General features: G+C 46.9%; 1 protein-coding gene across 7 annotated transcripts in view; it reads left to right on the plus strand.

Moving 5' to 3' along the window:
- Positions 1-13,081, plus strand: part of tbc1d4 (TBC1 domain family, member 4) — a 35,332-nt gene that overhangs the window by 2,312 nt on the left and 19,939 nt on the right. For all 7 annotated transcript variants that reach the window (XR_009798184.1, XR_009798186.1, XR_009798185.1 and 4 more), the window contains exons 2-9: positions 7,064-7,192; positions 7,267-7,489; positions 8,881-9,134; positions 10,743-10,832; positions 11,384-11,488; positions 11,561-11,693; positions 12,500-12,591; positions 12,670-12,780. Coding sequence is in view for 4 of the 7 variants with exons in the window: in XM_061842032.1 (XP_061698016.1) it covers positions 7,064-7,192; positions 7,267-7,489; positions 8,881-9,134; positions 10,743-10,832; positions 11,384-11,488; positions 11,561-11,693; positions 12,500-12,591; positions 12,670-12,780 (1,137 nt within the window). In the remaining 3 variants the exon portion in view is untranslated. The remainder of the gene's footprint in view (positions 1-7,063; positions 7,193-7,266; positions 7,490-8,880; positions 9,135-10,742; positions 10,833-11,383; positions 11,489-11,560; positions 11,694-12,499; positions 12,592-12,669; positions 12,781-13,081) is intronic.

The raw sequence follows: 13,081 nt of genomic DNA on the forward strand, positions 1-13,081 counted from the left end.
CCGCATGATTTTATGTGGCCCGCGAAGTATCAACTTCCATGATTCTCGTGATAATCGGTCACAAAATTTCAAATGGTCACATCATAAACGATAAAGTTGAGATATCGCAAGCATTTTTGTGTTAGCAAACATGAACAATAGTTGGTTTCTGATTGAAAACCAGTTCATAAACTTCGTCTGTAAATATCACGAGGCGAAAAATGTTCACGGATTCACGGTCATGACACGGCCCTTTGAGGGAAATCGTAAAAACAAAGCGGCCCGCGACAAAAATGAGTTTGACACCCCTGCTCTACAGCCTTGCTTAAGTTCAACTTTGCTTATATTTAAAAAAAAAAAAGATTTTTTTTTCAAGTTGTAACATGCATCATAAGGTTCCTGCGCTTGTTTCTCCTCGTAACTTGGGAACCTTCACCAGTCCTAGCGTCCCAAACGCGTATCAGGTTTTCACATTTTGCTTTGACTTGAAATCTCTCATGTGAAATGTGTGCGTGAGCCGCAAGTTTCTGATTTATGAGGAGCCCCGCGTATCATTTCCTAGCGTTGCAGACTGTACCTCGATGGGGACGATTACGCAAGCCGAACCGGTTGGGCGGACCACTCGGAATGCGCTTCCCATTCCACTCGTGTGCAGGCTTTAATTGATGACTTTACTGTACTTCATATTGTGCTCGGGTGTTTATTTTCAGGGTGAGCTCGCGGAGCTCTTATGAGCCTTAAATGTGAGACGCCCCCCCCGCGCCCCTGGAGCGCAGACTCGCTCGTTTGTTTGTATGAAGAGCGTTAAATATGGTGACATTTCACGGCGGGGCGGGGCGGGGCGGGGCACAAACGTTTCACTGGAGGGGAATTCGAACACAACGTGATCACGAGATGTGCTGGTGCCTTGCTAAACAGGTTGCCTCTTGCTGGACCTGAAAGGCAAAATCCCGCAAGGGTTTGTTTGTTGCAACGTGAAGTCCGAGCGGGACTCGCACGAGTCTATTCGAGTCGTCGCATATGAACAAAAAAGCCTTTTGTAGCCTTTCCCCCGGTTTTTGGAGTCTGGCATTGCAATTTCGCGTCCTCTGTGAGACGAATTGATCGCAGACACAACAACGGCTGATGTCGGGTGGAAGTTGACCCAATGTTGTCTGGGCAGGTCCAGGCCCAGCCCGGCTAAGAAAGACGGCCGAGTGCCTTTTTGCTTAAATCCAAAGACCTTCATTTGGATCAGAATCAAATCGTACATCTTCCCAGCTAGCCGTCATTGTTATGTGCGCTTGTTCTAAAGATTTATGCGTTATTTGGTGAGAAGTGAAGAAAAATGCTGTATTTTGTCATGTAAAATAGTATTTTTAATACACCAATATTATGCCCACAATGAAAAGAAAATGATGCTAATGTTATGCTTTTTTTTTTCTTGTACCATCACCATTTTATTCACGTAGTATGTTTATTTTTTTTCTTTGCCTTGACCCCTGTGCCTATTTGTAGTTAAACGATAGGGAGAATTATTTTTCTCATATTTCTTGATTTTTGTTTTCCATGCAAAAATTCAATTTACTTCTTGTCGTGTCATTTTGAGTTGGACTTTGGCCTTTGCGATCCTAATTTGGATGCAACGACGCTGTCAGTTATGTCATTCATCCATTATAAATAGTTGTATTTTTCAATTTTGAGAAGAAAATTCAGTGTTTCCATTTTTATTTGTATTTTTTAGAGTCTTGTAATACCACGGGGAAAAAAATCATATATATATAAAACAATAATAAAAAAATAGACAATTTTGCAAAAACTAAAGCTGCTACAATTTGGAACGCAAAGTTGCGTAGTTCAATCAAGTCAAAAATCATGTCTGAATTTTAACAACGCTTAAAAATGCAACAAAGTCTATTTTTCCATGTAATTACAACTTTCATGCATGGTTTTGTTTGTGACCTTCTCTCTCTCTCTCTCTCTCTGGCACTGATTCTTCGTAGCACGAAAAGATCAAAGTTTTTCAACACCAGATTTCAGACTAGAAAGCAAAAGGTCAGGATGAATCTAAACATGAGCGATATTGCTTGCCATTGTTAATATTTGTATTTGAATCCAATTTTTGAATGAATTTTGCAAATGTAACAAACGTTGGTGCCGTCAGTCACGTCTGTCTCCCCCACAACGTGACGTCATATCTTGTTTTGTTTTGAAACGAACGGAATATGAACCGGCGGGCACTTTTGCCCTCCTCGGCCGCACGCCGGAGCGCCGCAAAGATTCCGCAAGTGTCGCGCAAACACGTGAGTGCGCTCAAGTGGTTTGCGAGCAGCACTCCCGCCCGCCGAAGGCAGCGTACGGACACCGCGACCTTTTGTGTGCAATAAACTACACTGTTGAGCAAATAAATATTCGGAAATCGCTCGTGAGCCTTATCCGGCCGTGCCATCTTTCAGCGGCCATCCGTGCAATCAGTCTGCTGTCTGTTTTTTTCCGTTTTCACGTTAACTGCGATACCAGGCAAGGATTGTGATTACCGTATTTTCCGGACTATAAATTGCAGTGTTTTTTTTCATAGTTTGGCCCGGGGGTGCGACTTATTCTCCAGAGTGACTTGTATGTGAAATTATTGGTACATTCCATCCATCCATTTTTCAAGTCACTTATCTGTTATTTTCACACTGACAACCACTCGAGGGCCATTCTAGGCCCGTGTAACTGACGGCGGGTGGAGAGCACAGCTTCCGGGTGACTCCGCCATCCGACTTTCCGGGAGGTCATCGGACGGCTCGACAAAGTCCGGGCTTCCGTGACACCAAAACCATCCTGTCAGGATTCAGAAAGGCTTGAGTAGGCTCGACGTAACTGCCGCCGCCGACGAGTCTGACGTAAGCGACGTAGAAGAGGAAGCGGCGCGCCGTCAACCTCTGGAGTCGGCGGACTCGTTTGGAAGTGACGCCGAGGATGAAGATGTGATTGGGTTTTAGTTACCGGACATCTGGAGTGACACGGATGGTTTTGGTAAACGTCTTCGTATGTTGTTTATGCCGCAGTTATCGGAATAACTCTTAATGTTACGTTAACGTACCAGGCGCGTTCTCAGTTGTGTCACGTAACGTAAACATACCGGTCAGCCTCTTGTTGCCTCTATTCTATTTTTATTTTAAACTGTTTGTCATTGAAATTTTAAATGACGTGTCTGTTCTTGGTGTTGGATTTTATCAAATTAATTCACCCCAAAATTCGACTTATACTTCAGTGCGACTTATATATGTTTTTATCTTCGTTTTTATGGATCTTATGGGTGCTGCGACTTGTAGTCCGGGAAATACGCTAGCACTCATCTCAAAGACAAAGCGGTTCGCCTCGCTGTGATCGCAAGTAGTTTGAGTCCACGGACGGCGCTGCAAGAACAGCAACAATCGACCCGTGCTCACGTTTGAAATGGGCGGAGCTTTGACATGGGTGGGGCGGGGTGGGAATCAGATTCAAAGCAATCACAGACGGAGTGTTTTTGTTTGGGGGGGGGGGGGGAAGGTCCATATTTGGCTGTTATGTTTCAGTGACAACGAATAACTGAAATACTTTGACAGTGACATTTGCGGTGCTCAAGAGCGCGTATCAGTCGTCGCAATGTTTGCTTTTCTAAGCCTTAAATCTGCTCGAAGCCACAAGTGTTTACTTTGCCACGACCGATAGTCGCAGTCATGATGTTCGCTGGACACTGCGTTCCGTAGGCTTCCGTGCATATGTTTTAATATCTTACTGAGGATGCATTTGAGTGACGAGCAACACGTTTGAATGAAACCGAAAGCCTCGCAATCGTATCTCAAGACGTTGCAGAAGGACATTTTTCCGCCTCTGCCTACCGAGGGGAAAGGTCCCAGTTTATTCCCGACACGACTGAGCTCCGTCTCATCGCGGTTGTTGTTGTTGGAGCCAGGCAATCGTATTGATCAGTCGACTTCTAGTTCCAGGAGTGCGGCCACTTCCTTCGGGCGTTTCCACAGGTCCGTTACGCTCAGCGTAGCGGGAGCCCCTGCGCAGTTGAAGATGTGCCGCGTATCGTGAGGGCCGTGTTAGGGTTAGCATTGAGCATGCGGCTTCATCCAGAGCGGAGTTGCGACAGTTTGGATCTTGTGGCCCGCGGAAGATCGGTTTCGGTTTTGTCCACCTCGGTCGGGGGTTGGGTGGCCACAAAGGATGATGATGGGCTCAGCGCGCCAGAACCGTCCCGAGCCAATCCGACGATCGTCAAACCCTCCGAGCAATCGCTACTGGTCAGCCGTTTTTTGGCCAGTGGAGCGGCCTAACCTGGCCGGGCTGCTCCGTATGATCCTCCCGGAATCCGGGGCCATGGACCTGCCCGGTGTGCCGGTGTGCCATGAGACCTGGGCCCAATGCGTTTCCTGCGACGAATGGCTCCGACTCAAATGCTGTCAACATGGTAGTCACGAGCGCCGAAGATTAGGTGATGATGCTCCGATTTCCGTAGTCCTCTGAGGTGGCTTACCCTGCTTGATTGTGATCGTTGAACGTCATCGAGGAAAATGTAAATCATCCCACGGAACTTATCTTCAATGCCATTGCAAGCGAAACTGCAGCTGTCATTAGTGGGCAGCCTCTCCGTCACTTTTAATAATCAGTGACTGAGATTGGCTGGTTTTGATCTCTCGCATTTCATTGGTCAGTTGTGCACGTTCCACAAAGTGCAACCAGCGATTCGTACGATGTAGTTATTGCGCGGCGATCTTTTACGTAGGCCGTCGGCAGTCGCACGGCTCATTTTTCATTCGTCACTCTGCACTGGGTGGGCAACAGCACTCGTTATTGCGTCACGACGTCCGCCCCCTTAATCGCTAACCGCTTACTCGCTCGACGTCGTTCGGTTTATGTGCAGCGGCCCGAAGAAAGTTTCTCTCTCTGCCCGTGTTGCCTTGTGTCAACAGTGCCTTTGCATAAACAAAAACTGGCTTCTCCCTTTTCTGGCTCATTGTCGGAGAAAAGTGCCCTGGGAGGTCCGGTTGGGAGCAGCGTGAAACCCTCAGGCCAGTCTGGTGTAGTTTCGTCTGATAAACGTCAAGCCAAGTTGTCGTTTTCCCAGCGGGATTTGGCAGGAGTTTGCTTGCAGATTCTCCGTTTTTGACTTGTCGGTGCACGCGAGTCCTCCAACTGACTTTTCCCGGCGCCGGTCGCAACCAAACGTCGACGCAACACGCGGTGTCTCGGCCTGTTGTGACTTCTGTCCTGGGCGAGCGTGGGGGGGGGGGGGGGGGGGGGGGGGGAGTTCCCTTCTTCACCCGAGCGCCGCTTGCTCTCGCTTCTGTTTTCAAGGCTGCTTTCGCTCTTATCTGTTCCCCCCTTTTCCACCTCGGATTACTCAAGAGTGGTGCCGTGGAGTCCATTTCATGCAAATTGCTCTGCTCCACCATTTTGAACGTTCTTATTGCTCGTTTCCGCGGGCGTCTTACAAAAGACGGCTTTCCCACGGGCACGTCAAAGATGTAAGCTAAGCAGAGCTGCAGTGTTGTCGGTCGCATAGATGACGTTTTTTTTTTTTTCCTTCCAACTGCGTCGTCTGACCGAAAGCTAAACCAGTTCTTTCTCTGCATCCCTTTGATAGTTTTTAATCCACGCTTTCATCACAAGTCGTTTGGACTCCTGCGATCCACTTGTCGTCGAATCGTCACTTGGCTGTCTGCAGCTGGTTCCAGAGCGTCGCTGCACTACTTTTAACCGACCCAAAAAAGGAGAAGGCATCGCTCTGATTTGAAGTCTTCGCACTGGCTACAAGTTGTTTTTTGTACTGCTTTTAAAATGATTTTGTTTTGAAATCCCTCCATGGTTTTGCCGCACGTTACTCGTCAGACATCAGGCGGACTGATTCATTTTTCATGTTTTTAATCCTGTCATAAAGCACACAGCCCCCCCCCCACACTCCTCCACTTTGTCTTCCACCTCAATTTGTTTTTTTTTTCTGTTGTTGATTGAGTCTCTCTCTCTTTTTTGTAATATGACATTTTACAAGAGTATTCCCATTTCCTCAATGTTTTGTATAATTCCTTTGTGTGCTTTTATTTTTTTGACGTTTACGCGGTGTGAATCACTTTGGTCACCCGCGTCGCTCTTAAAGCGCTCTATAAAAATGTCAAATTGAATTGGTTTTGGTTGACACGTGCGCTTCTGGTGCATTTTTTTTCTTCTCCAAATCAAATCTCCTGTAACAGTAAGTAAAAAAAAAAAAAACAAAACTCCATCAACATTAGCTAAGTGTGGGCATAATATTCATAAAGTAGCCATTCAGCATCATCTGTGTTTTATTTTCATTTGATAAACATAACTTCACAAAGTGATCTTTCTCCCAATTTGTACAGGGACTCCTTTGGTTAAGACAGTCTCGATATAAGACGTTTGGACTTAACAACGCCCGTCCCCCGTCCGCCTAACGCTTGTCCGCGTTGGTGCGCCGGGAGCATCTTTTCGCATTTTTCGCCCTCCTTTTTCGACAATATCGCCCCAAAGAAGAAAGCCGTGTCATTTAGCAATGCTTCTGCAGCCGAAAGCCGTGGAAACGAAGCTCAAGATCATGAGAAAGGAGAGACGCCAACACCGCCGAGGCTGCAGTCGCTCGGCCGCGGTGACAAAGCCCGTATCTTAGAGCGCACGTGAAGGCTTCCGTTCCCATGTCGGATGCAATGATCACAAAACGAGGTTCTTTGATACTTGTGGAGATGGAGAGGATCCAGGACCAGGTTCCTTGGCAACAGCTAAGCGCAGCCTCCCCTTCTTCTTCTTCTTCTTCTCCATCCACCTCTCAGCAGTAATGCTGAGTACATCATCTCGTTTATTTCAATGCATTTGTTTCTTTTATACAAAATATTTGGATCTGAATTCTGACTTTAATGGTGGAATCAGACTTAAGTCGAAATTCAAGTTAAGTTGCTACTGTAGGACCTGATCTCAGTCGTAGACCGAGGACTCCTCTGTAAGACCAGAATGTACAATTGAGCATATTCCCCCCCCCCTTCCCTTTCTCTCTTTTTTGATGTGATTATATAATCATGTTCCATTGTTTTTTTTGTTTTGTTTTTTTGTTCTTGGAAAGGTGCCCGAGGTCATCAGCAGTATTCGCCAAGTGTCCAAATCGGCCCTAAAGGAAGACACCAAACCAAAACAGGAAGCGGACGAGGCCTTCTACAACTCTCAGAAGTTTGAAGTTCTCTATTGCGGAAAGGTGGGAAGCGGACGCGGGACGAAGGTCCGCCGCCCGGTCGTCCGCGTCACCGCTAACGTGCGTTGCGGCCGCAGGTGACGCTGGGGCACAAAAAAGCGTCGTCCACCCTCGTCGACGACTGCATCGAGAAATTCCGCCAGCACGAGGTCAAGCGCAAACGCCTTCTGAACGGCCAGCGCGGGTCTGTGGACAGAACCCCCGTGGAATTCACCATCGGGGTGGGGGCAGATCCGCTCTCCCACGTTCTGAACGCGAAGAAAGAGGACGGCGAAGGTCTGCGGGAGGACGGCGTGACCGGTGAGGGGGAGTTGATGGTGCCGACCCGCGCCGGTTACACCAACTAAACATCAGAGAGCCCACACGTGATGAGTTTCCAAAAAAAAAAAAAAAAAAAAGGGTGATCTGTGTTGCTGCTCTCGTAGCTTTTGGGGTGAGCTTCATGTCGCTTCCTTGAATGGCTAACCCCAATTTTTCTTGCCATAATCGCCAATTCGAGGATCGACTGACCGAGGTGTTAACCTCACACACGAGGATTAAAAAAAAAAAAAAAAGGGGGGGGGGGAATTGAGCTCAAAACAAATGATAAGAATGCGTGTGCGGCTCTTTTGCTTTGGCTTTTTTTTTTTTTTTTTTTCCATTTTTTTTTACTCCACTTAAAGTCAAATTCTGGAGAATTGGAAAGGTTCTCGAAAAATTCAACCGAACTTCAACGTGTCATCTTGCCAGACTTCAGCTCAGTGAGCGTGGCGACAATGGCAAAGTGAAAATATGTGACGATGTTTTGCGACATTGGGAAAGAGGACTGGCTGCTCGTTCTGCTTTCGGGCAAAAGGAAGTCCAAGACCGGGACTGGTCGCCAGCCAATCGCAGGCCGCACACGCAGACGAGCGATCATTTACATTGACATTCACTCCCAAGCAGGATTCAGTCTTGATGATTATGATTATGTATTGTGGGAGGAGGCTGGCGCGCTAAAGCAGAGGGAGAACATACAGACTTAACAGCCCAGATCTGAACTCTCAACCTTTAAAATGTGAGGCAGGTTTTCTAACCACTCGCCCACTGTGCCACATAGTTGTTTACTTTTTTTATTTATTTGATTTTTCATATATAATTTTACAAAAACAAGACAATAACAGTAAAAAAAAACAATAATAAAAAACCACAGTATGCACAGACATAATAGTGTTAAAATAAAAAAAAAAAGAAAGCACACAAATCACAAATAATTTTTCAAAAACTCTTCTAAGGGTCTCCATATGTCCTCAAATTCCTGAGCTCTTCCTCTCATGATATCCGTGAGTCTTTTCCAGTGCAACACAAGATGCCCGCAGGAGACCAAATTCCATACGCGTGGCCTTCTTTCTTTCTATTGACAGCCAAATCCTCGGGATATATAGCGAAGGTACACAGTGTTGCGCAATGAGGAACCTGAATTCCAATTATTATGGAAATTGTCGGAACAATAGATTTCCAATAATCTTTGGCTTTCCGACAATCCCATAAACGATGATATAAAGTACCCTTGCCACGTGTCTGGATTGTCGGGGGCCCGCTGATGAAGTTTAACAGGAGTCACATAAGTCCTCATCGGCCATTCATATCGTGATAGTTGTTTACTTTATTTCGATTTTGTCATGTCGGCCAGCTCTTTATCTTGCACCTTGATGAAAATTGCGACTCGACAGAACGCGCGGCGGCGGCGTCCTCCGGCGGCGGCAGTCAGAGCAACCTGAGGGGAGCGTTCCCCGAGTGCATCCTGGAGGATTCGGGCTTCCAGGAACCGCAGGAGTTCCGCACGCGCTGCAGCAGCCTGGCGGGGAGCCCGCAGAGGAAAGCCGGAGACGGCGTCGGGATGGAGGCCGCGCGGCGCAGGCACGCCAGCGCCCCCAACCACGTTCAGCCGTCCGATTCGGACGCCAACAGAACCATGCTCTTCCAGGTAGGCCCCGACGTAGCTCGGCTTGGAACTAACTCCAGGGTGTCGTGTCCGAGCTTTGAAGCCACGCGGCCGCCTTCCTTACGATGCGCCGGATGAGTTGCGTTCGCACGTGACAGATGTCGCAAAAACGCAGCGCGGTACGCTTAAAATGTACTCGGAGAACATTTTATTGGGGAAAAATAGAAATGCAAAATAAAGGCAGAGTGGAAGCAGAAATAAAAATAGTTTTATGTAAAAAAAAAAAAAAAAAAAATTCTGGTTAAAAAGAATACAGCAAAGATTAACAATGTCAATATATTTTACTAACTAGTGCACTGCACAGACATAAAACATAGACGTTATGCTATGCTACATACTGTACAAAACAGTCATTCGTCCATTCATTGTCTGGACCGCTTCAGCTCGCACGGGTCGTGGGCGTGCCGGAGCCCACCCCATCTTCGGGCGAGGGGCAGGGCGCACCCTGAACTGGTCACCAATTTATAGTCGACGTTGCACCTCGCTTGCTTGTTTTTGGGACGCAGGAGGAAGCCGCAGTCATGCAAACTCCACAAAGGCGAGGCTGGGATTGCTTAACTATAATTCAGAAATGACAATAATGGTTGGATCAGCTGGTAAAGCGTTGGCCTCACAGTTCTGCGGTCCCGGGTTCGATCCCAGACCCGCCTGTTTGGAGTTTCCAGGTTTTCCCCGTGCCCGGGTGGGTTTTCTCCACTCACTCCACTTTCCTCCCACATCCCAAAAACATGCAACATGAATTGGACACTCTAAATTGCCCCTAGGTGTGATTGTGAGTGCGGCTGTTTGTCTCCATGTGCCCTGCGATTGGTTGGCGACCGGTTCAGGGTGTAAACCCACCTGCCTCCTGCCCGTCGACAGCTGGGATGGGCTCCGGCACAACCCGCGACCCTCGTGAGGATAAGTGGCAAAGAAAATGGACGGATATACTTTGAGGGCGTCATGGTGGGGCACCTGGAAAGCGTTGGCCTCAAGTTCTGAGGTCCCGGGTTCGATCCCGGACCCGCCTGTGTGGAGTTTGCATGTTCTCCCTGTGCCTCCCTCAAAAATGACGGGCGGGTTCATTGAAGACTCTCAATTGCCCGTAGGTGTGTTTTCATTTGGAAAAAGCGCCACTTGATATCGCGACTATGAATTGCCCGCGGAGAGTCCGTTTGCCAACTGGCCCCAATTTGCCGCGTGCACATTTTTGGACTTTGCGAGAGTCGCCGCGTTGATGTTTTTCTAAATATAGCCAGCGCGCTCAGAAGCCTCCTGCAAGTAACGTTTACGCCGACTAACGATCTGCCCAAGTGTGTTGCGAGTCCTCACTGGTGCTGCTGTGAAAACAGAGCTGCTTGCTTGCGGCTGCTCAACTTTTTCTACTGTCTCCTTTTTTATGTTCTCCCTCTCTCGGCACATTCCCACGCGAGGCCTAATTTTAGCCACCCCTCGATATGTGACAGGGCAACATTGATTTTCGGCACGGGCCGCTGCACTCGAGCAGTATTTTCGGAGCTCGCTGATGCTGTCGGGTTGTTTTTCGTTGCGTGACTCAGACTGACTGAGCGACCATTTTTTTTTTTTTTTTTTTTTTTTGTTTTTGTTCAGGTCGGGCGTTTTGAAGTGAACCTCATAAGTCCAGACAGCAAAACAGTGGTACTGGAAAAAAACTTCAAAGACATTTCATCTTGCTGTCAGGTCGGTAAATGTAAACAGAAAAGAAGAGGATTTGGTTTTTGTGTTTTCGCTCATAATAATATTTCTTTTCCATATCGTCAATGTCAAAGACTTTTCATTTGTATCAATTTTAAATTGCCAGTTGTCTTCAAAATTTCCCTGATTATTGCTTTGCATCGGAATATGAAGCCTACCAATATGAACACATTGTAACATCACATTTCCACAGATCCAAGTTTCAAATTTTAAATTTCAATTTCAAATGACCGCTAAATTCTGAGAGGTATAAAAAAAAAAAAAAAAAAAGAAAGAAAAGTGCAGGTATTGCAACAACTTGGCTGCTGTTCCAATAGAGTAAAAAAAAAAAATGGATATGAAATTGATTAGAAATTTTGAGGGAGCTAACTATTGGATTAAATATAAATGATGAAGTCCATGCTGAACGTTGACGTTTTGACATTGTTATGGTGAAACCCGATGTAGGGACGTCCGATCCGACTCGGGGGACTTTTTGTCCTCGTTTTGACCGATCGTCCCAAATGTCGCCTTCTCGCCCTGGACTTATTTTGCAGGCCGTCAAGCAAACGGATCATTTCGGATTCATCTGTCGCGACCATTCCGAGTCCGGCCCCAGCCAGTACGTGTGCTTCGTTTTCCAGTGCGCTAGCGAGTCTCTGGTGAGTATTTTGCGGGGGAAAAGACGCGATCTGGTCTCTTAGCGTTTGCCCCAAATTGTCACGCGTGCAAAGGTGGACGAGGTGATGCTGACCTTGAAGCAGGCCTTCAGCACCGCCGCGTCCTTGCAGAGCAGCAAGACTCTGGTGCAGCTGTGCGAGGCCTGCCCCATGCACGACCTGCACAAGCTCTGCGAACGCATCGAAGGTGCGGCCGTGCCCTTTTTTGCCTCTTGGGCATTATTATTATTATTATTATTATTCAAGGAAATAAATGTGAATGAATGCTACAACAGGAGTTTTATTTTGTTTGTTTTTTATGTACAAACATGTGGAGTTGCTGCCCATATTTTAAAGTCCGTTTGCTTTTTATCTAACACAAAGGAAACTTGTTTCAGGTTAAAAACAACAACGTTTGGAGGGAAATCATTTTTTTAAATTGAAAAGTCAGGGATTGCCAAGTCTTTATTGGCTGAGATGAGTTTCCTCCGCAAATTCTGCCTAGCAACAAGTGACATAATTAGGGGGGGAAAAAAGAAGCGATTTTGATGTTCCGATTATGCGGTGATGTTGTGATTTAAAATTCTGTGTGAAATAAAATGATTATGTCCGGATTATCTATCCATCCATTATTTGAGTCTCTTATCCTCACAAGGGTGGCAGGAGAGTTGGCTCTTCCAGCTGGAGGGGGTGGGGCCACACCCTCATATTCGCATTCGCACCCACAACCGCACAGACAATTTGGAGTCGGCAATTAACGGCTGTTTTTGGGATGAGGGAGGAAACCGGAGTAACCGGAGAAAAGCCACACAGGCGGGGTTGGGATTTGAACCCCGGTGCTCAGAACAGTGAGGCAGACGCTCTAACCAGTTGCTCCGCCGGACAGAAACTGTATTTTTTATTTTTTAATTGAATTCTAAATTATATTTGTTGTTTGTATCATTTCGGCTGGAGCGTAAACTTCCTGGTGTGTTGCCTGTAAAATACTTTTTGATTTTCTTGTGAATTTTGCAGGCCTGTACCCGCCCAGAGCCAAGCTGGCCATCCAGAAATACGTCTCCCAGCTGGCTGACAACGAGCAAGCGGACGTATTCGAGCGAGTTCAGGTCAGGCCGCCTTCCTCTCGCGTGAGTCGCTCGACGACTTTCTGAGCCGCTCGTCCGTCAACGGGTTTGAATCCGCAGCGACTGAAGCCCGCCTCCGACCAAGAGGAGAACGAACTGGTGGTTCTGCAGCTCCGGCAGTTGTGCGAAAGCAAGCAAAAGACCCACCGCCACATCGGGGAGGCGCCGCAGGTACGGACGGGGAGTGCGTCGGTCCGCCGTCGGAGTGGCCCGAATGATCGATCGCGCTGAGCTGTGTACCGGGCCGGTATCTGCGGGTCCGGGTATTTGATTTCAGGAGGTGCTAAAGATTTGCCAATCAAAGTTTAAATTCAGGAACAAGATTTGTGCTTTTGCAAATAAATCAAATAAAATACAAATAAATAAAATAATAAAAGCGTAAATATATAAAAAATATAAACATGAATAAAACAACAAAAAAATGCTCAAAATATGTTGGATGGTAAATGTTAACACATATATTAAGGAAAAA

The sequence above is a fragment of the Syngnathoides biaculeatus genome, chromosome 14 (assembly GCF_019802595.1).
Source record: "Syngnathoides biaculeatus isolate LvHL_M chromosome 14, ASM1980259v1, whole genome shotgun sequence".
NCBI classification, from domain to species: domain Eukaryota; kingdom Metazoa; phylum Chordata; class Actinopteri; order Syngnathiformes; family Syngnathidae; genus Syngnathoides; species Syngnathoides biaculeatus.